General features: G+C 41.2%; 1 protein-coding gene across 2 annotated transcripts in view; it reads right to left on the minus strand.

The window, feature by feature from the left end:
* Window positions 1-27,277, minus strand: part of TSC22D2 (TSC22 domain family member 2) — a 39,089-nt gene that overhangs the window by 1,000 nt on the left and 10,812 nt on the right. The window contains exons 2-3 of one of the 2 annotated variants that reach the window (XM_081007926.1): window positions 19,653-19,724; window positions 2,283-2,334 (exon numbers count right to left, since the gene is read on the minus strand). In XM_081007926.1, coding sequence (XP_080864052.1) covers window positions 2,283-2,334; window positions 19,653-19,724 — 124 coding nt within the window. The remainder of the gene's footprint in view (window positions 1-2,282; window positions 2,335-19,652; window positions 19,725-27,277) is intronic. The other variant, XM_081007927.1, reaches the window with a different exon arrangement.

Genomic DNA, 27,277 nt, shown 5'->3' on the forward strand with positions numbered 1-27,277 from the left:
CAGATAATTATATTTAAGCTTCAACACCCTTATGAAGTAAATCATAGTTGCTATTGCCCATCAAGTCAGCATCCTGGCTAAACAGGGACAGAACTTGTCTGTGACAAGTAAACTGTTGTAAACTGGATGAAAATGGTCTCTTTTCTCATGGGCAAATGTAAGAAAACAAACGCTGTGACCCAAGCTTCCTATTTTGGCTAATTTTTAAGAAGTTCTGCTCTTTTAAATCTGAGGATCACAACCACAGGCAAGCTATTTTTACAGAACCTATATTGTATGTATGATTAGATTGATTTTGTGTGCTTCTGAAGTAACCCCCAATTTTGCCATATTGCTTAGCTTTGAATTCTGTACATTCTTTATGATTACGTACAAACAAAATCTTTGTCTACTCTTGTTTGCAGCAGTGACACTGAGGCTAACAGAGCTGGTACTCTGGAAACTAATCCACTTGCACCACAGGGATCCCCACCAGCTCTCCATCACATGACCATAAATACTGATTAAAAACATGGGGCTTGCTAGTCTTGCCCAACTTGAACTGACGCGTTTTGAGTGGCAACACTTTTCTTATCAGAAAACCCATGGAAAGACTGGAGGATCACATGCCCCTGGATGAACCTGACCATTCAGTTCTATCTTCAGAGAGCCTGTTCCTGCCTTTAGAGACTAAGTAGGTGGCAACTGATCACAGGGCATTTTTCACTGGCAGGGCTCAGTCTTTGAAACACTCTCCTGAGAGCAGACCACTTAGCATCTATTTTTCTGCCTTTCACATATTAGAGGAAGGCACTCCATTTCCTGGGCTTTTTGCAGCAGCTGCTTTTTTACTTTTCATTATGACTAAGCTAGTAAAAACAAACCAGTTTTACCATTCCTATAGTGATCTGATGTACATTTATGAGGGAAGGCAGGTTATAAAATGTTTTCAATAAAGAATTTCAAGCAACTTGGAAATGAAGCTGTTTCCGGAGCCCAAAAGTATCTTTGCATAACTGGTGGGAGCCAACACAACAGGAAACAGCACATTAGTTTGGAACATTAAAGTAGACTACTGACTTTGGCATTTCATGGAATAGAATAATGCATTCGGACCAATATTCGCTTAGACTCAGGGCAGAAAGAAACACTGTTTTCTGTCCATGGTTTGCCCTACTATTTTTTTCAGTAGAATTTGTTCTCCCTTCATTTTTTTCCTCCAAAACTGCTGGAAAGCATGCAGATGTAACAGCTCTTCCTCTAGCTCCCAAGCCTTTTGTAAACTAAAATCCTTACACGTGCTATTTTTAAAAATGTCTGGATGCAGTACTGAACAGGCCCGCGGAAGGGGAGAGTGGCAGCCAAGTACACTTGCCCTGGGCCTCAGAGGGCTAATCCAGTCGGGGAGCCCGGCTAGGAGCCAGCTGCCTTTTTGCCTGAGCATAAAACTTTATTCTAACAAGACTCCTGGACCTGAGACAAGGTCTACACAGGCCTGGTACTGAAGCAATGGCCAACACATCAAAGATTTTGGATAGCAAAGCAATGCTTTTGATCATACCAAACAATGACGTGCTAAAGTAACGGCAGTCCTACTAGAGAATTAGCATTGTCTTGGTGTAAGCTAAAACTTTTGGACCTGGGTATGATGTACAGTGATACCTCTGGTTACGTACTTAATTCGTTCTGGAGGTCTGTTCTTATCCTGAAACTGTTCTTAACCTGAAGCACCACTTTAGCTAACGGGGCCTCCTGCTGCTGCCACCGCCGTGCGATTTCTGTTCTCATCCTGAAGCAAAGTTCTTAACCCGAGGTATTATTTCTGGGTTAGCGGAGTCTGTAACCTGAAGCGTATGTAACCCGAGATACCACTGTACATTAACTTCACTGTAGTAATATATCGGTTTACACATGGATTCTCCCACCCACCCCCCGAAAGTGCATGAACACATTTGGAATGGCACTACATGAACTTCCAGATGACTTTACAATTGGTGCTTCTTTGCTCATAATTGCATAAATGGCATGGCACAAGGGCACAGTGCCGGCAAGCAGCAGCAGGTTGAAGCCTAACATGTTCATGCTATACATGATACTGTATTATCATGTAAACTGCTGTTTTCCACCTATATGGAGTCCTCAACAGACAAACAATTGCTTGTGTCTGCTTTATGATTTTCTACCTTTAACATCTCTTCCTGATGTGGCCTTACAATCCATCAATGTAGGTTATGCAAAAATGACGACAGCAGGCTACAAACCCAGCGCTCTTTAAGAATTAAACAGTTCAGTTCTCTACTTACCATCGCCTGTTCTATTTTGTTGTCAATGGCTACAACACTCGCACCAGATGCACTGTTTAAAAGAAAAGACAAAACACATGTACATGAACTCCAGTGACCTCTGGAATGTTGTTCAGCAAAACTGAATGAAAGGCAAATTGCTCCTTGTGTATTTTATTATGGTTTCCCACAACAACAAAAATGCAGCATTTATATATAGTGCTTTTCAGTGCTCAAACTGCTTCTTATGTATCTCAGCAATAATTACAAACCTTTAAGGATGGTCAGTCGGATCTCCATATACTCAGGAACAAGATGGAAAAGAATTATATCCTCAGATCATAAAGATTCAATTCCAGAGAAAGTTAGACATATTTAAGTCCCATCAAAATCAATGGGTGTTAAGCATTTAAGTGCTTTCAATGGGACTTAGACATGGCTAGTTCTTGCCAGAATGGGCCCAAGGTGTATCTACGCAAACTGTGGCCCTTGTTTAAGCAGTGAACAGGCCTCTCAAGAGAGTACAATGAGATAGTGATGTCATTATCCTATTGGTTGTCATGGTTTGGTACCCTGAACACCCTTTTTGTGTAACTTAAGAGTTCACAATTATAACCAAGTCAACCGCTTTGGTGCTTTTGTGTATGTTAAAGTGGCATTTCGATGCAAGTTTGTTTTGTCTACTGTGACAGCCAGTATATACAGTATATACCTAGATATTATCCAGTATGACGGAAAGCCAACATTTATGTCTCAATTCAAACGATACTATAAGCAGGATGTACTGTAATTTGGACACCTCCAACATGTGGTACACAGAAAAATGAGACCAATTTTGTTGGGCTTTTTTTTTTTTTTAAAAAAGCTACTGGATGTTTGCATTTCAACTTTTTTCAGTATAACACCGAATGGGGCACAACTGTTGCCCTGGAGCATGTGATAAAACTTAAAAACATGTAGTTCCCAAGAGATTAGAGATCATCTTGAATAGAGGACTCTTGAATCCATTTCAAGATGCTCAGTGTGTTGGCCCGATGAGGAGCTTTCTTCAAAAGCCCAATGTGGCCTAGTTTTGTAAGCAGGAGATGTCATACCAACAACAGCACAACATGAATTTAATTGGTCAGAGACCCTGTGCTCACATTTACTTTTTTAAGTTTAAAAAATAAATAATTCTATGCCACTGTTCTGGACAAAGACCAAACAAAATGGCTTATAACATTGTGACTAAGTCTACAAGTGTTAAATTAGAGGCACATCATCCTGTATCTTAATAATCAAAACAAATGAAAGCACATTTCTGTAATTAGAAGAGAATTTGCAACTTACTTTTTTAAATTAGTATTTATACTTTCTAAATGCTACATAAATAAAGTAGGCTACATGTATGCATTAGGCAAGTGGAAGAACTGCTAGGTATCACGGATTTCCCCTGACCTCTGAAGTCCCCTGCCCAGCTGCTCCTAGGGGCAGGAGGGTCCTCCTGAGCATTATGGGATGTGGTGCAGAGGGCTGCCATGAAAGACCAGTGAAGATTGGATGGGGAGATCAGTGAAACTGGGTGCCTTTCCTTGCAAGAGGAGAAGTGTTTCTACTTGCCAACTAAGAAATTTTTATCTTAAGAGTTCAGTAAGGAGATTTGCAATTCAATAACTGCCAATTTTAAATTTTAAAGCTCAGGTTTACCATGGAGAGAAATTCATTTTGCCATATTTTAAAATGTGGCATTTTGTATCCAGCAGAAGACAACTCAAACAAGTTTTATCTACTTGTCATTTCTGACACCCACCCTACTTTTCCCTGCTGAAGACGTTTACATGTGATTACTCCTTTTTCATAATCCAGCATTCAAGCAGAAGACAAATTTAAATGCTCATAATTGGATTATATGTTATTACAAACCCTGCCCCAACATTGAGAACTTATTTCTCCTTTCAAATGATGCCGCTGCAGCACCAGAGGTCAACCTCAAATGTGCAGTATTGCTTAGTTCAGAACATATTTAATATGTTATGTAGAAATACTCATTTTGTGTATTGCAAGAAAAGCAAGTTTACTCCATTTAAGTAATGACTACTTAATACAGTGGTGCCCCGCAAGACGAAAAATTCGCTAGACGAAAGGGTTTTGCGTTTTTTGAGTCGTTCCGCAAGACGAATTTCCCTATGGACGAAACGTCTTGCGAGTTTGTTTCCTTTTTCTTAAAGCCGCTAAGCCGTTAGTAGCCGTGCTTCGCAAGACGAAAAAACCACAAGACGAAGAGACTCGCGGAACGGATTAATTTCGTCTTGCGAGGCACCACTGTATATTGATTTGTATTGTACCACACAACTTCTAACGCCAGTTTCTTGACCGTTTTATTAATGTAACTTAATGTATTTCAAATAAAAGGGGGGGGAAGCAACAAGACAAGACAGGTTGCTACTCACAAAATATTACTAAACAACCTTCATAAAATGTTTAAAAGGAAGTAATTAAACAGGGATAACTAGAGTCCAACTCTAAGAAAAGAAGCAAGGACTCTAGAAGTTTTAAAGGTTTATGTGTGTTCTATGGCCTATTCTAAAAAATGCACTTCTACATGGAGACACACCTGCTAGTCACGCAGGGCTGTTTCACCCCTTATGCTAGAATACTGTTTGAGAAAAGTTTGACTATGCTCAAAGCCTCTACCCTTTGGACTAGCCCTTACAAGAAGCAGCATAAGAACTATTCTAAACCTATCTGTCTTCCAGTCACAGCACTCCAATCAAGCTCTATCATTTGAAAATAGTTTTTCCCCCAGTTTGGCCATTCTTAAAGATTAAGCGAAGCCTATTAAAAGTGGTTATTCCAACTAGAAATGCCAGCATTAGCTAGCAGTAAATGGTTTTCAGTGAATGTAGGAACCAATACCAGCCATTTTGTACTATTTGAGAGCTTAACTAGATAGCAAACCAAAGAAATGCACATTTCCAATAAGAGTGCCATCTCAAAAAGCTGCTCTTAACATTCCCAACTATTTCAAAAGTAGTCTGCCTTCTGCACTGGGACAGAACAGTGTACAAGACACGCAAGTCTGAAACAAAAATAACTAGTTGTGTGGTTCTTTGATCCTGGCCAACCTTTCAAGGTGAAACACAATTACAGTATATGAATAGCTGGTTTCCTTGTTCCAACTTACCTCAAAAGTGAAAAATAAGTGTACAGCAGAAATTAATTTCACCTTTTCTATGTAATGTTTCCCTGAAACATTTAAATGTTTATACGAATAAATGAGAGAAACACTGAAATTAGTCTTCCTTGGATATTCAAAAATGAGCCAATTTAAAAGATCACCTGTATGATTTTAGAATTATTGTGCAATTTTTACTCATGTTGAAAGACAAAACAAAAATCAATTCTGTATTGAGTATATCTGAAGGAGCGTCTCCACCCCCATCGTTCTACCCGGACACTGAGGTCCAGCACCGAGGGCCTTCTGGCGGTTCCCTCACTGCGAGAAGCCAAGTTACAGGGAACCAGGCAGAGGGCCTTCTTGCTAGTGGCGCCCGCCCTGTGGAATGCCCTCCCACCAGATGTCAAAGAGAACAACAACTAGCAGACTTTTAGAAGACATCTGAAGGTGGCCCTGTTTAGGAGGCTTTTAATGTTTGATGTAGTACAGTATTTTAATATTTTTTTTGGAAGCCGCCCAGAGTGGCTGGGGAAGCCCAGCCAGATTATAAATAATAAGTTGTTGTTGTTGTTGTTGTTGTTGTTATTGTCATGGAGCAGTGTTCACAGATATGCAAAGCGCATATAGGAAACAAATGACCCATTTCAGTGGATGGAATAGTTTTACTTAAAAGTCCTATGTTTTCATCACAAAAGATGTGATTCTTGAAGAACCAATAACTATATCCTTCCTTTTGAGTTGGTACAATTATTGTGAACATGTCTAAAATAAACTTTTCAGTAATACAGTGGTGCCTCGCAAGACGAAAAGAATCCGTTCCGCGAGTCTCTTCGTCTTGCGGGTTCTTTCGTCTTGCGAAGCAAGCCCATTAGAGGTTTAGCGGCTTAGCGCTACAGTATTAGCGGCTTAGCCGGCTTAAAGATCAGCTGATAAGCGGCTTAACGATCAGCTGATAAGCGGCTTAGCATCAGCTGTTAAGCGGCTTAAAGATCAACTGATAAGCGGCTTAGCCATCAGCTGTTAAGCGGCTTAAAGATCAGCTGATAAGCTGCTTAGCCATCAGCTGATAAGCGGTTTAGCGGCTTGGGGAAAAGGGGGGGGAAAGGAAAAAAACCCCGCAGGAACTCGCAAGACATTTTCGTCTTGCGAAGCAAGCACGTAGGAAATTCGTTTTGCGAAGCACCTCCAAAACGGAAAACCCTTTCGTCTAGCGGGTTTTCCGTCTTGCGAGGCATTCGTCTTGCGGGGCACCACTGTATAAACACTCAAATATTGCTGAAGAGCATACTGTTTAAATATCCATGTTCAAATATGGACTTCTATATTTAGGAGGCTGATTTAGGGGGCTGATTTGAATTTGGAAGCAAAACTAAGTTTTTACTTCAAAAGCAGACAAGAAAGGAAATTGGCTTTTATGTTTGAGAGGTTTCATACCCTATTAAAAAAGCAGCCTTTTAATATTTTGCATGTTTACATTTTCAAATAGTCTTCATACACCTTGCGTATCAAGAGAACATTCCTCAGATCTTCTATGGCCCTTACATTCTTGTTTTTTGTTTGTTTTTTGATTTAAAAATAGTTGGCACACTTAATAGGTACTGTAAGAAATGGGAGCTTTAATACTGAAAATGCGTTTTATTTTTCCAGAGTCCCGCACACCCTTGACAAGGGAAACTGTAAGCGTTTACACACTAGTGCTGGAAGCCTCTGAGCCTAGGTGGGCAAACTGGAATGCCTGGTCTTAGAGGACAGTGTTAATACAGCTGGTGCAATGGATAACCAGTGGGACCCTGTTATCACTGGATATGGACCCTATAGGAAGGACAGAAGGGGACTCAGCGGAGATGGTGTTGCTCTTCATGTTGAAGAGGGCACTGAGTTCAAGAAAAAGAACTCTCAAAAGGGCAGACCCCTCCACATAATTGCTATACGTGGTGATACCAAGAGTAATATAATTCTGCGGGCATGCTAACAGCTCCCTGATCAAAATGTTCATGAAGATATTGCAATGAAGAATGAAATCAAGGAAGCACCCAAAAGAGGAATTGTTGTACTAATGGCCGACTTCAACTATCCTCAGACAGACTGACTACACATGTTCCAGTTACAAAAAAAGGCATAAGCATAAAATTTCTATGCTATTATTTTTAAATGAAACTCAAAGAGACTTAAACATATGAACATTATGATCATAGAATCATAGAATTGTAGATTTGAAAGGGTCGTCTAGTCCAACCCTCTGCAATGCAGGAAAATTAGCTAAAGCATAAATGACAGGTGGCCATCCAACCTCTGCTTAGAAACCTCCAAGGAAGGAGAGTCCAGTTTAGAAACAAGTATAAAGCAACCTGAGACCAGAGGTAATAAATTCATAATAAATAATAATAACAACCTAAATAAACAAGTATTTATATCTAGATATCCCAAATGATTGTGCCTTAGAACAGTTGGTCAAGGAACTGACCAGAAGGATGGTGACCCTTGACTTAGGTGGTGCCCAGAACCTGGTATGAGATATAAACGTTACTGAATCAGCTGGGAATAAGTGACCATATTGCTATTAAATTAAATACACATGTAAACAGCTAATTGTCCCCCAAATCCGCCATGGTCACATTTCAAAAAAGGAAACTTCCCCAAAATAAGTGTTTGGTAAAAAGGAAGGCAAGGTCAAGAAGATTGAATCTTTCCAAATTGCTTGGGAGTCATTTAGAAACACAGCATTAGAAGTTCAACTGGAGCGCATATGGAGATTAGGGCTGGGCGATATATCGATATATCGTCCAACACCGGTTTGAAGTACACATCGTGATAACTGTTTCATAATATTTGAGCTGGCAATATATCATAAATCACAATGTGTGTAAGGGCTAAGCGATATCTGGGTTTCAACATCGTGGTAACTCACCAGCTAAACGTTGCAAATGTTATCAGCAGCTAAACCTCACATCACCAACTAAACATCACAATATTACCAGCGAAACATTGCAATCTACCACAATGACTAAAATAAGGATGGAATTATACATACGCAAACAGGACAACATCCTGGCAACTGCTACTACTTAGGGGTCTAAAATGGATAAATGACAATATTATCAGTCACCACACACTCAGTTTCATCAGCAGGCAAGTCAAAATGGCCTGCTAGGAGGCAGAAGCAGCAGTGGCAGAAACATGACCACGATACGTGTCAGCAGTAGCGGCAACAGCCTGGTGGTGGTGGCACAATCAGTGGCGGCCAGCACATCCTTGTGGTGGCAACTGGAGGAAGCAGCAGTAGCAGTGGCACAAACAGTGGTGGTCTGCGAGTGATGACAGGGAGTGGCGGTGGCAGCCTGCGGCAATAGCAGCAGCGGCCTGCGAGACATGCAATGACGGCAGGGGGAGGTAGTAGCAGTGGCGGCTTGCAAGGCCTCAAGGCAGTGACAGGGAGTAGCAGTGGACTGCGAGGCCTCACAGTGGCGATGGGAAGTGGCAACAGTAACAGGACTGGCCTGAGATGCCTCGCAGAAGTGCCAGGATTTGGCAGCAGCAGCAGTGGTGGCCTGCGGGGAGCCGCATCACTGACAGGAGGTGATGGCAGCAGTAGCGGCATCCTGTGAGGCCTTGCACTAGCGACGGGAGATGGCAATAGTAGTGGCAACCTGTGAGGCCTTGTGGCGACACAAGCAATGGGACTTGCGAGACCTCGCAGTGATGGCAAGAAGTGGCTGTGGCCTGCAAGTCCTCCTTGCGGTAGTGGGAGGTGGTGGTTGAAGCTGCGGCAGCCTGCCCCAGTGAGGCCTTGCAGGCCACTTCTGCTTCTGCCACTGTCTCCTGCCACCACTACAAGCCCTCATAGGCCACCACTACTGCCGCCACCACAAGGCCTCGTAGGCTGTTGCCGCTTCTGCCACAGCCGCCCACTGCCGTGGCAATGCTTCTGCTGCAGGCTGCTGATTATTGTGCCCCTGCTGCCAGGCTGCTGCCACTTCTGCCTACTAGCAGGCCTGTGGGCAACTGGCAGTCCTAGATTATTTGTATTCACTATGACTCATCACCATACTTTGGATTGTCCTGAATACCACCATTGGGTAGCCAAGCCCAAAACCAAAAGTCCTGATGGGCTGCATTTTGACTTGCCTGCTGATGAAACTTAGTGTGCGGTAATTGATAATATTGTCATTTATCCATTTTAGACCCCTAAGTAGTAGCAGTTGCCAGGACATTGTCCTGTTTGCCTCTGCGTAGTTCCTTCGTTATTTCAGATATCGTGATATACTGATATATCATGATGTTTAGCTGGCGATATATCGCGATATTGAAAACCAGTTATCGCCCAGCCCTAATGGAGATCAGGAAAGGTACCACAGGGATGAAGAAGATGCCAGCATGGTTAATTAGCAGAGTCAATAATGCAATTAGAAACAGTAATTTCCTTCAAAAAAGAACAAAAGAGGAATGCAAACTTTGGCAAAAGAAATGCAAGCTGACAAGAAGGGATGCTTTAGAAAAGAATTTGAGGGGTACGTTGCTAATAACATAAAAACCATCAACATTAAAAGACAACATTAGTAGCAGTGGTGGTTGAACCCTGAATGACAAGGGGCTCAGACGTGTGGTAAAGCAGGAGCAGATTTCAGAGAAACTAAATGAATTATTTAGATCTTCCTGCCTGAACTAACTTGACTAGGAAGGGAATGTGAGAAACTGAGGCAAACAGTGATAATGAGAAATGAAGTTCTAGATAGACCTAATAGACAGAATAAAAAGACAAATTACAGGGTCCAAATGGCAGTCACCAAGAGTTTTCAAAGTACTCAAATGTGAAACTGGAGATTAAAAACAAAACAAAAACTAAACACATTTAACTTGTCACTTAGAACAGTCCCTGTATTTGAGGACTGCAAAGTGCCCAATGTTAACATCTATTTTTTAAAGAGAGACCTGGGAGGATCCTGGAAATTACAGGCTAGTTAGCTTAACAACTGTCCAAGGAAAACAGGTGGAAAGTTTTGTTAAAGATAAAATAACCAGGCATGTAGAACAACAAACCTTGCTGAAGCAGCACAAGCAAGGCTTCTGCAAGGATAAGCCTTGCCTCACTAAACTTTGTTCTTTGAGAGTGTCAACAAGCATATAGAGCAGCTGACATAAAACCATCTATGTACAAGATATAGGTACCAGCAACTTCAGTAGAACCCGAATATTTGCAGAAATACCAAAAAGGGAGGAAATACAAGGGGGGGGGGGATCTCAAGCAATGGATCCAAAACAGACCAATGCTTAATGGTCACATATTGTGGCTACCTGCTGGCAGGGGGGACGGGAAAATTGTTTGGTTGAGGAATGGGATGGAGTGCCCTATACGGAAGTCATTTTCGTAGAAGACAAAGCAATACTAAATTGGACAAATGTATTTCATTTATATATCCAGCTCTTGCGAGGAAAATCTGAACCTAAATAACAAGTAAGTTAAAAGTGAATTATTTAGCTTTGATTTGTACTCCACTATAAACTTGTGATGCTGAAGTTGTACCCTATTCCACCATTCCATAAGATATAGGCTCAGATAAAGGTAAAGGGGCCCCAGACCATTAGGTCCAGTCGTGACCGACTCTGGGGTTGCGGTGCTCATCTCGCTTTATTGGCCGAGGAAGCCGGCGTACGGCTTCCGGGTCATGTGGCCAGCATGACTAAGCCGCTTCTGGCAAACCAGAGCAGCACACGGAAACACCGTTTACCTTCCCGCCGGAGCGGTACCTATTAATCTATTTGCACTTTGACGTGCTTTTGAACTGCTAGGTTGGCAGGAGCAGGGACCGAGCAACGGGAGCTCACCCCGTCGCAGGGATTCGAACCACTGACCTTCTGATCGGCAAGTCCTAGGCTCTGTGGTTTAACCCACAGCGCCAACCGTAAAGCTCAAAAATTATACTCAGGACTGGTACCAATTTTATAGCACCATGAACCTGTTTTTCAAATATTATTTATCATCATTTGTACCTTTATACTACTATGCTGCTCTAATGTGTTAGAGTTGATGTGACAGGAAGGTCACGAGGAGGGCTGCATGCGTCATAATTCTGCAGAAAGTGATAGCAGGAACTGAATTCAGCTCTCTCCTCCCACAGCTTTCCAAAGCAAGTATTTAGCTTTACCGAGTGAATATATTCTTGAAAGTGTGTGTGTCTACTGTCTCCTGAAATCCTACAAATCAGAGCACTGACTATTTCCACTTATGGTGGGAGTGTCATTCAGTGGCAGCTTTGGAGAAGCTGGTATTCTTAGAAATTAATTTGACAACAAAATAAGAAATGACACCAACTCCCTCACTGGCATTATTGGGGATACAGAATATGCCAGATGAAGATGATTTTGATAAAGAATCTGATAAAGAATTGAAATTATATTTTTTGTTAGCTGTGAGGATAGCTGTTTTAAGACAATGGAAATATTTAGAAGGGTTAAATAAGGATTTGTGGTTACAGTCAAATCTGGTCTATAACTATTGCTGGAAAATTAAGGTATACTGGGGGATAAACAAAACAAAACAAAACAAAACAAAACAAAACAAAACAAAACAAAAAGATTCATTTTTAACTACCTCGCAAAAGTTTATTTTATATATAAATGATGAAAACGATTTTCAAATGCCCCCTGTGAAATATGCTACTATTTGGAATACTTAGTAACTTTTCAGCTTCATGTGAAAATACAGTGGTGCCTCGCAAGACGAAATTAATTCGTTCCGCAAGTCTCTTCGTCTTGCGGGTTTTTCGTCTTGCGATGCACGGTTTCCCATAGGAATGCATTGAAAATCAATTAATGCGTTCCTAGGGAAACCGCCTTCAGACCCGGTCTGGGGACAGTCTGTCCCCGGACCTCTTCTGAAGGCTGGGGGGGGGGATAAGGGCTTCTCTTCGCACCCCCAGCATTTTAAAAAACCCCGGGACAGCGGAGGACTTCTCCGCTGTCCGGGCAATCTTAAAATGCTGGCGGGCGGCATTTTAAAATCGCCCCGGGACAGCGGAGGACTTCTCCGCTATCCGGGGCGATTTAAAAGCCCCTGGGAAGGCAGGCAGGGGGGACAAAGACTTTTGCCCCCCGCCAGCCTTCAGAAGGTGTTCCCGCCCCCCGCCCCGCTTCGGAGCACCGGGAGAAGCGATCTCCCCGCAGCCCCTTGCTTCAAAAGAGGTCCGGGGGCAGCGGGGAAGAAGCGCTGCGCTTCGCGCTGTCCCCGGACCTCTTTTGAAGCAAGGGGCGATGGGGAGAAGCGATCTCCCCGCAGCCCCTTGCTTCAAAAGAGGTCGGGGACAGTGGGAAGCGCTTCCCGCTGTCCCCAGACCTGGGGCTGCGGGGAGAAGATCGCTTCTTCCCCGCTGTCCCCGGACCTCATTTGAAGCAAGGGGCTGCTGCCCCTTGCTTCAAAAGAGGTCCGGGGACAGCGGGGAAGAAGCGCTGCGCTTCCCACTGTCCCCGACCTCTTTTGAAGCAAGGGGCGGCGGGGAGAAGCGATCTCCCGCAGCCCCTTGCTTCAAAAGAGGTCCGGGGACAGCGGGAAGCGCTTCCCGCTGTCCCCGGACCAGGGGCTGCGGGGAGAAGATCGCTTCTCCCCGCCGCCCCTTGCTTCAAAAGAGGTCGGGGCAGCGCGAAGCGCTTCCCGCTGTCCCCGGACCTCTTTTGAAGCAAGGGGCGATGGGGAGAAGCGATCTCCCCGCAGCCCCTTGCTTCAAAAGAGGTCGGGGGCAGCGGGAAGCGCTTCCCGCTGTCCCCAGACCTGGGGCTGCGGGGAGAAGATCGCTTCTTCCCCGCTGTCCCCGGACCTCTTTTGAAGCAAGGGGCTGCTGCCCCTTGCTTCAAAAGAGGTCCGGGGACAGCGGGGAGGAAGCGCTGCGCTTCCCACTGTCCCCGACCTCTTTTGAAGCAAGGGGCGGCGGGGAGAAGCGATCTCCCGCAGCCCCTTGCTTCAAAAGAGGTCCGGGAACAGCGGGAAGCGCTTCCCGCTGTCCCCGGACCTGGGGCTGCGGGGAGAAGATCGCTTCTCCCCGCCGCCCCTTGCTTCAAAAGAGGTCGGGGGCAGCGGAAGCGCTTCCCGCTGCCCCCGGACCTGGGGCTGCGGGGAGAAGATCGCTTCTCCCTGCAGCCCCTTGCTTCAAAAGAGGTCCGGGGGCAGCGCGAAGCGCTTCCCGCTGTCCCCGGACCTGGGGCTGCGGGGAGAAGATCGCTTCTCCCCGCCGCCCCTTGCTTCAAAAGAGGTCGGGGGCAGCGGAAGCGCTTCCCGCTGTCCCCGGACCTGGGGCTGCGGGGAGAAGATCGCTTCTCCCCGCCGCCCCTTGCTTCCAAAGAGAAGACCCGCAGTTCCCGGGGCAAGCTTCGTTTTGCGAAGCAAGCCCATAGGGAAATTCGTCTTGCGAGGCAACTCGAAAACGAAAAAACCTTTCGTTTTGCGAGTTTTTCGTCTCGCGAGGCGTTCGTCTTGCGGGGCACCACTGTATCATAAGATGCAGAGGACAATATCCTGATTTTTATCAACAAAAAGGTGGATATGTTATTACCCTCCAATAAACAATGCTCATTGTTCCCAGGGATTGTGAAGGCAGAAGCCCAAAATTGTATCTTTTGTGTGTTTCATTTTTAAGCAATTTATTGTATTATCTTTATTTTTAAATTGAATAAATAAGAAGAAATGCCTTAAAAAAAAAAAAAACAGCGCTAGGAGCAGGACTGCAGCATTATTTCTCCACCGTGACTGGTAAAGGTGGAATACATTACGCAAAACAGCAAAAATCTCAGAATTATGCAAATTCAGAGGAATAATGCTTTTCTTATGCCTAAGTGCATAACGTATTTTTCAGTGCAGAAAACAGAGCCTTGTCCATGAGCTCTGGGGAAAGGAAGCCATTTGCTGCCCACCAGTTTTCTGCTGCAGCAGCTGCTGGAAGTTAAGAATCCCAAGCCAGTTGTACCTGGATGCAGAAAACAGAGCGAGAACAGCTTTGCCTTTCACCCCAGGCTCTGGGGGAGATTAAGAGGGCTCCAGTTGTGCTCCTCCTTGACCCCAAGCAGCTGCCGTTCTCCTCCAATACCTAGTCAGCTTACTCTGCACACACGTACCAAAACGCACACATTTGTTTTAACATTTGTGACGTTATCTGTAGGCAGTATGAGGACTTTGCTTTATGCTGGCCTAGTAAAGATTAGCCACCTTCCGCTTTGATCAGCTACCAGAAACACTTCTCTTAGACCCGAGTGCCCACACCAATGCACTCCAATTTCTGGGAAGATAGTGTCCCTCACTAGACAAGAGTGCAAAAATGATGATATGAATCACTATTTAAGATTTTATTCTTCATATCAGTTTACTGCCCCCAACTTGAAAGTTAAATTCTGTGAGTAACTCTGAAAGGTTTCTGAATATACTGCAATAATCAAGAGCAATGAAAAAGCACATGTAATAAGAAGTGGAAAGCAAGAATGGGCAGATCATATCCTCATTCACCACTGAAAATGCTTTAACTGCAGTTTATAATAGTAATGTTTTCCCTACTGCATGTAAATCACTTTGTTAAAGGGGTGGCATAAAAAGGCATTAAGTATCAAAAATATCACTTTGGGAAAAGTGTACTAAATTCCATACTAATTGTCTAATAAGACACTCCACAGTCACTAGAGTAAGCTACTTTAGTGACAGGTATCTTAGGCAACTCACAAAACTGAGTTTTCAACATGCAAGTATGCAGTGTGCTGACAATTTAAGTCAACTGTCTTCTCAATGTTTGATTTAATTAAGAATGTGTTAACAAAAGAGTTGCACATGAAACAAAATAGATTGAAATTCGATAACTGAATGCAAGTGTACTGGTAATTTTTCATACAAAACAATACTATTGAGCCCAAATGCATTTCAGTTACATGTAGTATCTCAAATGCAAGGCTTGTAATTGATGTAGGGATTTCTTAAACCAAAAACAATTTTGGTTTAAGAAATCCCTACATCAGGTACAGGTACAACAACGCAGTACCTGTAAGACTTCAGTCTGTACCTTTTGTAACTGCGGACTATTCCAGAAGCTTCAGTAGCACCGTTTGCTGCATTCTTTTTGTAGTTGAAAGTTCCTGCAGGAGCTAAGAATGGCAGCAACGTCCTTATTTAATATGGGGACAAACTAAAATCAGAAAGCTGTCTTCAGAGAGCTGCTTTAAGTTGGCCTTCCAAACTATTTTAAGTTGGTCTTCCAAACTACATTTGTGAAAGCAGTTTGGCAAAGATTCTGACAGATTATTAATAAAATCTAACTAATATCAATGTGGTGATTAATTTTCAATTTATTAGTTAGTTAAACTTATTTTTGGCCTCTATATAGGGCTGTCAATGGCCCAAAGCTGCTGCCCCATTGCACTAGTAGCCTCCATGATTTTTAGTGCCAGTAACCAAATTAAAAACTTGGTTTTAATACAACTTGAAAAAAATAATGTTCAAGAAGTCGGTTTTCAAATCACCTACTCTATGCCCCTCCCCGATCTATTTTGAGTTATTTAAGACGGGGAAGCCTCCTGAGACTAATGCACCTAGCAACAAGCGTTCAAGTGGCGAGCCGGAGAAAACATGGAGGCTTCCCAAAGGACGCCTCGGTAGTCATCATCTTCAATTTTAAAAAGATTTGAACTATGTAGCTATCGCAGGTATTCTTGCAAATATTGATATAAAAAGTCTAAAGAAAACACGGGTTTCTTCAAAAATGCTCATTCTGCTACATGGTGTTTCAGTCTCTTGCAAATAACTATTCGTAATTTTGTGGGTTTCAAAACACTCCCCAGAAAATTGCCAGACACAAGAGAATAGACCTTATCCATTGAGTAAGTGTAGCTGCAAGGCAGTTTGCTTTGTGATTCCGACCATCTAAAAGTATAAACACGTCAAGCTTTGCACTGCAGCACAATCATTTTTACTGAAAATGTACTTTGCATGTTTAAAGAAGTTCAGTACTACTCCACTGACCTGTAAGACCTGAAAAATAGCTCTAGCAGCAGTTTCAAATGACACCCTCATGGAAACCATCAATACAACCGCAGTAAATCTCTTTTCAAAAGGAAGGCTAAAAGAAAAAGTTCTATTATAGAGGTCTGCGATTAGGCAGAGACCAGATTGCGAAAGTTACCACCTAATCTACCAAACCAAAGATGGCCTGTTTCTACTGTTCCCTATGCTGCGTGGCTTTCGACATCCATAAAAATAGTGGATATTGGGAAATTCTAGAATACTATCATGCTATAATGTCAGAACAGTTGTAAGAATTGGACAACTCTAGCCCCTGCACACCACCACAGCTTCAGGAAAGTAGTGATAATGTTTCAGCTACAAAACTTCTGGCAAGCAGCAAAGGAACTGTTAAAGCGTGGAAAAGCAAACATCATACCCTTCCCCCTAAAATTCAGGGAATTTTTGCATGTGATGAAACTGTTTTCCTGCAGGCATCTCTTATTGTCCAGGGGGCCAATCTGGAGCGAAACAACCTTGTAACCAAACAGCTCCTCAAGGCAAGCTGCAAGTTTTTAGGGCAACTCCCATTTAGCCCACCACAGATGAATTAAGAATTAGCTTGCCTCAAACTGGGAACAAATTGTATTGTAGAATATTGTGTTGCAGGTCCTGCCTCCAGTGGCAACTTGCCTTCATTAGTGATTTAACAGGGTGCATTGTCTAGCAGTAGCCTGTTTTAATTTACGAACTACTGCTAGTGACCTCTTTTCAGTTGAAGTTACGAGGTAAGAAGCTTTTTGTTATATGAATAGTCCCCTGCTGTTATTGTGAAATAGAAGCTTGTTTAAATATATCCCAAATGTATAGGTCACTCTTAACATTCAAACTTATGTAGAAAAGTTATCCATTTATTCCAGAAGAGATCAACTTGGATGACTGAAACAAAATAAGAGATCAACTGAGAACCTTGGCAGATTGCAGTCATTCAATTTCAGTATTATGAGGCTTATACACCACTCAGTTCTGCCATGCATTCAGTTATTGCTTTCCAAGTCATGCAAGGCAGTAAAGTGAACAATCAAAACACATCATCCTGTTTTCACGTTCCCGAGCTCTGCTCAATACTGCTCTAAGAACAGATTTGGCCAATGGGGCAACTTTCATACATGATAACATCTTTGTGCAAAAGATACAAGGCTGAAATCTACCTACACTGCAAAAGTTACTGAATGACTAGAAATGAACATAGGATGCAACCTGTTTTTCTTTATAACTGTAGAACATGCTCTTGATTGCCAATAATGTGCAGAAACTCATAAAAGTGTACTTGAATCTACAGATAGCTTTGTTATGAAAATACCTAAACTCTGCTTCCAAGGCAAAGCCCTCTCCAGAGTTCCTTATAAATGTTGGTCAACAGGTATCTAAAGGTATTGAAAATAATACTGCAAAAGTGTCACAGATTTACTTTTCCAGTTAGGCCAGTCCTTCCCTCCTGCAGGATATTCCATTGCATTCCCTGTCCCATCAGCACTGAGGGGTCAGTCCTTACTAGCCTGTTTTGAGGACCCTCTCACTTTATTTTTTTTCCTCACCAGATTTTTTCTGTACTTCTGCAAACCTTGTGTTTTCCTGAGCCTGCTGATCTCTCTCTTTCTCTCTCTTGGGTAGGCATGGGTGGTGCCATTTTGGATAAATAAGCAGCATCACTCACACCTAAACGTTGGAAATGTTGGGATCATGGCTACACTGAATTAAATGCAGGGTGTTTTTTAAAATATTCCTTAACATAAAATATTCATAGATTTGAAACTCCAATACTACTGAAATACCAAACATTTTCTAGTTAAACTGGTAAACTTAACCAAAAGTCTACAGGTTGAATTCAAAGCTGCTCTTTTACAAACAGAGAGGCTCTTTCTATTTGTGGAATTTCAGCAGAGGCTCCTGCTAGAAAAGGCTATTTTCACTAATCTTCATTTCAATCCCCCAACAACTGCACACTACACATTGCGGGTTCCCCTGTCCAAACTCCCCCGCCCCACCGAACCAAACTCCGTAACTCTAGATATGTTATAGAGTTAGAAAAGATATACAGAAATGAACTCTTGCTGTTCCTGAATCCCCTCTTTAAGTGACATGTTTAGATGCAGCACTTAAACCCTTAAATGTTAAGAGATCTTCTATTCTTAATTCAGAAGATGACAGCATTTCAGACTACTATTGTGATTTTAAATCCTGTAATTCTTCAAACTAGAATGCGTTCCTTCTGAAGTGAGCAAGCATGTGAAAAAGCAAGCTTTAGAGAAGCCATTATGTTTTCTTTGCTTCAGTAAGGCAAATGCAAACAAATGATGGTGCTTCATGTTCAAATACAAATGTCTGAACACACTATAGAAAGCTATAGCAGTAGAAAACTTGCTGTAAGCCAGAAAAGCCACCAAGCTTTCTATCTATAATATTAATATTGTGAGAACGCCAAACTGCAGATGTTGAATTAGTAATGCAACTTTTACAAGTGATGTCCTCCAAGTTGGAATTTGTTGCAGTTTCTCGCCACATGTCTAGCTTTGCCCAAATCCTTACAAAGGTTTTCCCTATCTATATTCCAATTTATAGCTGCACAATTGTAATGGTTTTCTATCAAAGTATTCCCCACATATACTGCGTTTTCATTCTGCAATTTAAGTGACCAGTTTCCAAAAATACTTTTCACTGATAGTCTTCAAAAGCCAGGTTGGTGCTGCTGATCAACAACATTTCTTAGGCTTTTTGGTGCTGGGTAAAGACTTTTCTATTCATCCTGGTCTTCTATTCATACTGGTCCTTTCAAATTTTAAATCTGCATTTTAACTTTGGGGTTGCAGCAAGTTTTATTTTCAAATTGTGTTTTAAGCTACTTTTGCTTTTACGTTTTATCTTGCAGTTAAATAATTTTTATACTTATTTATTGTATGCCATTCTTTTTACTGGGTAGCATACAAATTTAACAAACAAATTACTACTATTCTGCCAACTACAGAAGAAGAAGAACGTGATGCATGGAACAGGGCCAGAATCCACATGGCCCAGAAGCGAATAACCATTTGACTGACATTTTTGAAAACTGTGGCTGCTCTAGTCAAGTCACAGCAGCTAAGTGAAGGACGTAGGCAGAATAGGTATGTTGAGGTGAACATACTACTTGATGACGAGAAACCTGCACAGTGCAAAGCCATTCATGCATACTTCAGCATGTATGCTTTTTTCCATACTTAAGTATTCATACCTATCCCAGAGGTTCTTTGATTCCCGTAACTTGTTCGAATGGAACACTTGGTAGAAAGTAGCTGAAGGATTCCTATGAAAGCCAGGAAATGAAACAAGATTGAGAACAGATAACAATTTGCTTGAAGGAAAATATCACGTTTTTAGGTTTCAACATGTAGAGTTCCCCAACACAAAGATCTGCAACAGCTTGTAGAGTATAGAGTAGTACAAAATAGAGAGTTCACTAACACATGTAGCAGAAAGTGTGTAAAAATATAAGTTCCATAGATAGGAAAAGAACTGCCTTGCTGGATCAGCCAGCAAGCCCATTTCCAAATGTGGCTAGCTAGGTGCCTGTGGGCACTAACGAGGAGGACACAGTGACAGCATTTCCTGTTTTTACCTAGCATCTAATGTTTAAGAAGATACAACCTCCATACATGGTGACTCCCTTCTAGCTTTCACATATAACATACTCTAGCTCACAAACAGCAGGTTCTCCTCCTAATATGTTTTCTTATAAGCATGTCTTTTTACAACTTTTAATTTATAAGGTTAAGATGACATACACAATGGAAATTCAAGCAGTGAAATACGAAACCATAAACTGAAGGATTCATATTTGCTCATTTGGAAACAAACAAGTCTGTCACATTGGTCAAATATTGTTGACCAAGAATATTTATAGTCTTAAACGGCAAGACACACTTGAACATTTCACAAGTCATTTCACAAAATAGCAAGAGAAAGGAGACCCTAGAAGTCAGGTATACTGTGTAACCATCTTTCTAAAAGAGTCAAGCCAAGAAATTCTTCATTTGAGCTTCAGTGTTCCATAAATAACCTCTCTAATCTTGACATAAAGCCTACAAAATACTCACAACTTTTGATACACCTGAATTCAACAAGGTAACCTTTTCACCATATCCCAATTTTCAGTGGGCTGTTTCAGACAAAGTCATATACAAACGTCTCCCCATGAAGGGGAACGGCTACACCCACTTAACACACGTTCAACTTAAGTGTGACTGCATATTTGAGCAGCGCCAGGAAATAATTAAATAAACTGATTTAAACTGCAAAAAGGTATTAAAAGGGCAAAAATGGCCCCCAAAAGTGGGAAGATGGCCAGCAATCTCAGGATCCTTTGCACCAACCTTTGAGGCCTGTGGAGAGTTGGAGTTTGAGGAAGGAGGTTTGGAGGGAGCAAGTGTGGTGGAATTTTGCAGATTTGTGGCAGAGTCTGGCTTTTTTATTTTGTGTTTCCCACTGTACGTGGTTTCACCTATACAAGTGGCACTCGGGAACATAGCCCCTGCATAAGTGGGGAGGCAACTGTAATAGCATTATGAGAACAAGTGACTGTGAAAGTTCAAAAGCACTTGCTTCTGTTTAAAATTAACTACAGTGTCAACACAAACAGATGCTCACTGTAACTATGGTTAGAGGAAGCGAGTCAATTTCACACCAGATTTTATGAAGCTATCTTGTTTCCACTAGCCACAGTTAATATCAACCACAGTTTAGGCATTGGGTGGCACAGAATACTGTAATTAAACTAAAATGATAGTACTGAGCTCCTTTTCTTGCAGCCATATTGAGAGAGGAGAGGGAAGGGTGCATGCAAGTCCACTGAGACTTATTTTCATAACTCTAATGCATGGTATATATAAAAATGCAGTTGTTGTCTTAAAATTGAACATTAGAAGTGGGATTAAATATCATACAAAGGTGACTGTTATATCAGCTTGCCAGGTGGCACAATATCCCCTCTCCTCCCCCTGAATGCTGTTTGGGGGGATTCTTCAGACCCCCCTCCCCAAAAAAGCAGATCTTGGGGAGCTTATGCTAGCAGGGCTTGATGTGCTTGCTTCCACTAATGCAACAACTTAGCAATAGCTTGGGAGAGAGTCAACTACGAAATTCACACCTACACATGGTTAAAGCTTCAATGTAATCACGCTACAAGGCAAATCCAAATATAGAAAGCAAACCTATAGCTCCTGAAATAAACCAAAAATAATCTCTCGTGTCACGTCTGTAACAAGACTGACATTTTCTCAGGTAGAACTAGCTTGTAACAAAATAGTTGTTAACCACTTCCCCCAATATTTTATGAAGCTTGGGTGCAGAAGGGATGGTATGTAGAGTTGGGGATAAGAGTGTACAATGTTCAGTTAGCACAAAAGTGCGCAGAAATGTCTAAATGTATATCAAGAATTACTCAACATTAATTTTCAGTTACTGAACTTTTGATTCTTAGTCTACAAAATTGACAATTGTTTTCATGAGTTACTAATAATTCAGCTAGTCCACTATCCACATTCAGATTCATTCCAAAATTCCTGCCAACTAACAGCAGAAGCAGAAAATAAAACTTTTGTTTTCTTGACACCAGCTACAACTGCCAATTTTTCTTCAGCTACGCATATGTGATTATTTTTATTATGTATGAAAGGTGAAGGGCTGTTATCCTAATAAAGTAATCCAAAAGCAAAATATTAACCACAGAAACTAAATTAGGGTTGCCTCTAAAGAGCATTTCAGAATGGTTGGAATTCAGAGAAATGTACAAGCAGCTGTACAAGCCCAAAGCCCTCCTGACATTAAGCTTTTGGACAGGAGCTCTCCAAGAAATGTAGTAAACTGCTTTTGGAGCCCAAATAAACTTACAAAAACAGTTTGCAATATGGCACACATTTATGCAATTATTTGGTTGCTCCAGAAAATTCTGAAAGGGAACTTCTACTGCCACAAAGATCAACGTGTTTGATCTTGTAAAAGGAAAAGAATGCCATGCAAATTTTATGTGCAGCATAAATGAGTTTTTCCAGAAATAGTTGAATAGAAATTTTTCAGGGAGAAGATTGATAAAGCAGTTTAAACATCACATTCAAACAAATGTTTACTTGATTTTTCTTTTAAAAAACAACTTGTACAGATTTTAAGGAATGGAGCCTTAATAGCATAAACCTCATTTTGGAATCTAAACTTAATTTAGGAGTAAGAGAAAATATAAAAGCACTGCTGAAAAGCTGTGTGAAAAAATCATAGGGATAGTCACTTGAAAAAAATTTGACTTTAAGATTTGCTTAGTATTATGTCATTTGTCCAATTTTATGTTGCACAATGTTCATTCATTTTGATATTAAATTTTTTCTGGACAGATGCATTTCTAGAAGTGGAAAAAAATTCAACCCAAACTACAGGTTACTCCATATTTAAGTTGGAAACGCCATTGCATGCTCAAACCTTGAATATAGCTCAGGTAGCATTTTGGATCACTTTGATCAAAATATGCAAACACATATTATGCTGCAGCTGTTGTTGCATAGAGGAACAAGTTTCTCTCTTTTTTTGTCAATGCTTCTAGGTTTTCAGAGGAATTTTTAAACTTTTTTTTAGTTCATTATGGATCATTTCCCAGTAGTTTTTAATTAATATTACATATCCACATGTGGTAAAAGGATCCCTCTACTGTCTTACATTTCCAGCAATTGCCCTTTGTTGATTTTGACATTTTTACTAGTCTATTTGGTTTCAAGTACCACCTATGTAGCTTCTTAATAAATGTTTCTCTTAGTGTTTAGCATGCTGTAAACTTTATATTTACTTTGCCCAGCTGCTCCCATAGTGCAAAATCAATATTGCGTCCCACGTCCCTGGCCCAATTTATCATTGAAGATTTAACCATTTCCTCCATTGTATCCCACTCAAGTAGTAAGTTATACATTTTTAATAATATTTTGACCCTGGATCCTAATATTATCTTTTCAAAATGTAAGGCCTGCATTTTTAACAAGATACAGTATTTAGTGCTTCAAGGCTGGCAGTTTTAGAATATGAAAGAGGCAGCTGAAGTATACTGCACTAGCAATTAAGCTAAAGGAAGGGCCTGGTCAATGGCATATTTACTTTTTAAATTATTCTAGAAAACAGGTGTAGCATACCACGTTCCTAATACAGTTTTAGTAAAAACTTATTCAGAATACAAGCCAGAAAGCAGTGCAAGTATGCCCCTGAACAGCTGGCTACCTGCTACTGACAATCCTTTAAAAAAAGAAAACAATACTGTCAATGTTCAACTGGTTGGGACTAAAGCCAGCTTTGTTTTCCCTTTCTTCTTGCCTCCCCCATCTTTGGACCAACTTACCTGCTTCAGTCTCCTCTTTTCACACCATTTCCTTGTTTTATACGTCTCCTCCCCACCTCTGTGCTTTTTCTCTTTTCATTTTCCTCTGAATGCCTTGAGTGGCTAGCACTTTCGATCTATCGCTACCTCTCTGGATAGATCACATTTAATATAAACACTTTGTACCTATGATTTAAAGGGGTTTTAAATTAAAAACAAGAAAAACAATACAAAGAAAGCAATGGATAATAGTCAAGATTTTTAAAGTTTTAAATTAATTTAGTTGTTTCAACAACATTTCAAAATGCCTGAGTAAATAAAAAAAGGATTTTGCTTGGAGTCTAAAAGATAGCAAACAGGCATACACCTCCCTGGGAAGGGAATCCCATAGCTTGGGTACCACAATGGGGAAAGATCTCTCCCTTGTACATGTAAGTTTCCCCTGTGATGCAGATGGTATTCAAAGAAGGATTATCAGTCTCTGCCAGTCAAAACACTGGCTGCTGCCTTCTTATATGATATGTTCAGCCCATGCTGAACTACAAAGTGTCATGCATAAAGTAAATAGCCATTTGTGGAGATGGTAATTGAGGCATCATATTGATAAGACTACCGGTTGATGTGACATTCTACCTTAAATATGACTAGTTTCTTTGAATCCAAATTATGAAAGTAAGCAATACCACTGGTGTTCATTCACACTTTTCTATTAATGAACTATAATGAACTGAAGAGCAAGTTGTGAAGAGATTAGAAACAGTGGGAGTGGGGTTAATGTGTTCACCAAGCACTCAAGGAAAGTACTCCAGGTACTGTTTAAATATTATCTGTTCTACATATAATTATTTTTTAGATCATACATGGGGGTAAGCTGTGGATGTATTGAACTGCTGGTTGGAGAGAATAGAAAGCAATTCTTTGACTCCTTCATTAGATAGCTGAATTAGCAACATACCTGGAAACTTACGTTCAGGACAAAAGTATGCTTTTACTATGCTAAGTTTGGGAGAGAAAAAACCTTAGCTACTGTGGAAGTTTTAAGAACACATGAGACTTGTTGGCTGCCATCTTTTTCACATACAATGCCTACCCAGATATGTAGTATGTTTACTGTGCTTAGCTTATTGCTGATTTTATTTATTATTTGATTTTTTTAAATGACTTTTTAACAGTTTTACTAATAAGGTTATTGTTTTGCTCTTTTTATCGTACCTTATTTTGATCTAGAGTTTTAACTTGTAAAACACATTTTGGGGTGCCTTGGCAGAAAGGCAGTACAGTGGACCCTCGGGTTACGTACCTCTCTGGATATGTAATCTTCATATTGTGAAAGCGGCAAACCTGGAAGTATTTTTCTGGGTTTCGCCACTCGCACATGCGCAGAAGCGCTCTGTGCGCATGCACGGAAGTGTTCTATCGCACTGTGTGTGTGCGCAGAAGCTGCGCCTCTGGTTACGGATTTTTTGGAATGCGCACGGACCCCCCCAGAATGAATTAAATCCATATCCAGAGGGTCCACTGTATATGAGCAGCTCACTATACTCTATAATGTATATTTCCAAATATAGGCCATCTGGGTTTGGAAAAGAGGGCAATATTATAGCATTTTCCATAAAATAACATACTTGAAAGTTGGATGCCTTATGTTCCAAACCTCCTGGGTGACTATTAAAGCTTACAGAAAATCAGAGTCAATCAACATCAACACAAAATCCTTGGTTAACATTATAATACAGAACCAGATTTTCAATTATGCCTTTCTAATGGTTTTTTCTGACACTGTAATAGCAGTATTATCTTTAAATTCTGTTGGTACTCATTATGTATAAATACTAATTGAATGTCTATGCACATAGCTGAAAAAATGCAAGTTAATCAACCTCATGTTTCCATCAAGCACCTTGAGTTCAAGCCATGATGCAAAAGAAGTTCCCAGGAAGGGGTTCAAGCCCCAATCTGCACTAACTTCAAGCACTGTTTTGGCAGGGAGTGGGTCCGGCTGGGAGCTCCTGAGTGAAGAAAGATCCCAGCAGGGCTTGCAACTGTCACCTAGTTCAATAGGCACTGACTACATGTCCCACTTGGCAAAGAACAATTTTAAGATTCCTGATTGTTCCCGTACAGCCCCACAGTTGATGACATAGCTTGGGGGGAAAGGCTTCATGGACCCAAGCTGGGCTCCTACCGAGCCAAACTAGGCCTTTGGGCAAGAAACTCCACACTGCTGTGCTAAACCATAGTTTAGTGTTACATCTGAACAAAGACATTCATATCCATCTGTTTTTCCACTGACACTCTGAATTCTATGCCTTTATTCTTTCAAAAAATGCTCAAAGCATCCTACAGTCTAATTATGGGTGGATAGCGAGTACTCTGTCCATGTCTCATTTCCTGCAACCAGTGTCTGTAATCAGGAAAAGCAGTCTCTTTTCCAGCTGGCTGACTGTTCTATTGTTTTTATGAACGCATAACTCAAGAAGCCAGATGTTCATAGTTGTCATCTCTTGATTTGGGGAGGGGGATTTACCCCATAAATAATTCTACTAACAGTGATTACTGAAAATGCTGGGGAACTACTCACCAAAATAGCAGAGGAAGAGACCATTTAACCTTCCAGCAGAAAAATCACGGGATTCATGGGAAATGGCTAAACCGAGTATGAGTACAAACTAAGTTTAGTTTCTATCCAGATAACCTGTATCTCACTGCTTTTTCATAGAAACTTAAAATGGTGTTTCAGTGTGCATTCTCAATTTAAAATGAAAAGGGCTATTCATATTTGTATTCTATTTGTGCTTTTGGTTTCACACCCACTATTTATCAGAGGAACAAAAACCTATGCATATTCCTTCTTGTTGCACTTCCGTAAGCAGTCAACAGAACACTTCAAGTAGAGATGGTATTACTACACTAAATTAAGTGTTCTCTCATCAATCTCACTAACACACCAGTTTTTGTTCTATTTTACTTTTTAAATTCCCATGCCAAAATACTTTCCATTGCCTGATACTGTTGTTGTCTAAGCTGTGTTTCATAGAATAAGAAGGACAGTGAGCTACTGGTTTAGAAGGCCTAATAATGTAAGAGTCCCTCAATAAGCTATAATGTGCCTGAACATTAAGTTCACGTGGTAAGAACGTTTATGGCACAGAACCCAAGGTCCTGGTTTTGACTTTTGAAGTCATAAATTATTTGGTAATAGAACTCCTGAAGAGGTCCTAATTATTTCTCTCCAACTGAGGGGAGGGCATGGAAATCCTAATTGGTTACTGCCTCAAGTTATGAGATTTCTGTACCTATAAGACTTGGGAAAACCAGGGCCTGGATCTCCCTTCTTTGGGCTGTATTGTGGTAGCAGGAGCTAAACCTGCAGAAGGGTGGCAAAAGTAAACATTTGGTCTTGAGGCTTTCAAAAAGGAACTAGTTACCTGACATGAGCCCTCAGGGTGGCTTAGGTAAAAATAATATCTAAACCAAACAGAAATACAATCACCTTTTTCTACATGTCTGCT

The sequence above is a fragment of the Podarcis pityusensis genome (assembly GCF_964106645.2).
Source record: "Podarcis pityusensis genome assembly, chromosome: 5".
Lineage (NCBI taxonomy): Eukaryota > Metazoa > Chordata > Lepidosauria > Squamata > Lacertidae > Podarcis > Podarcis pityusensis.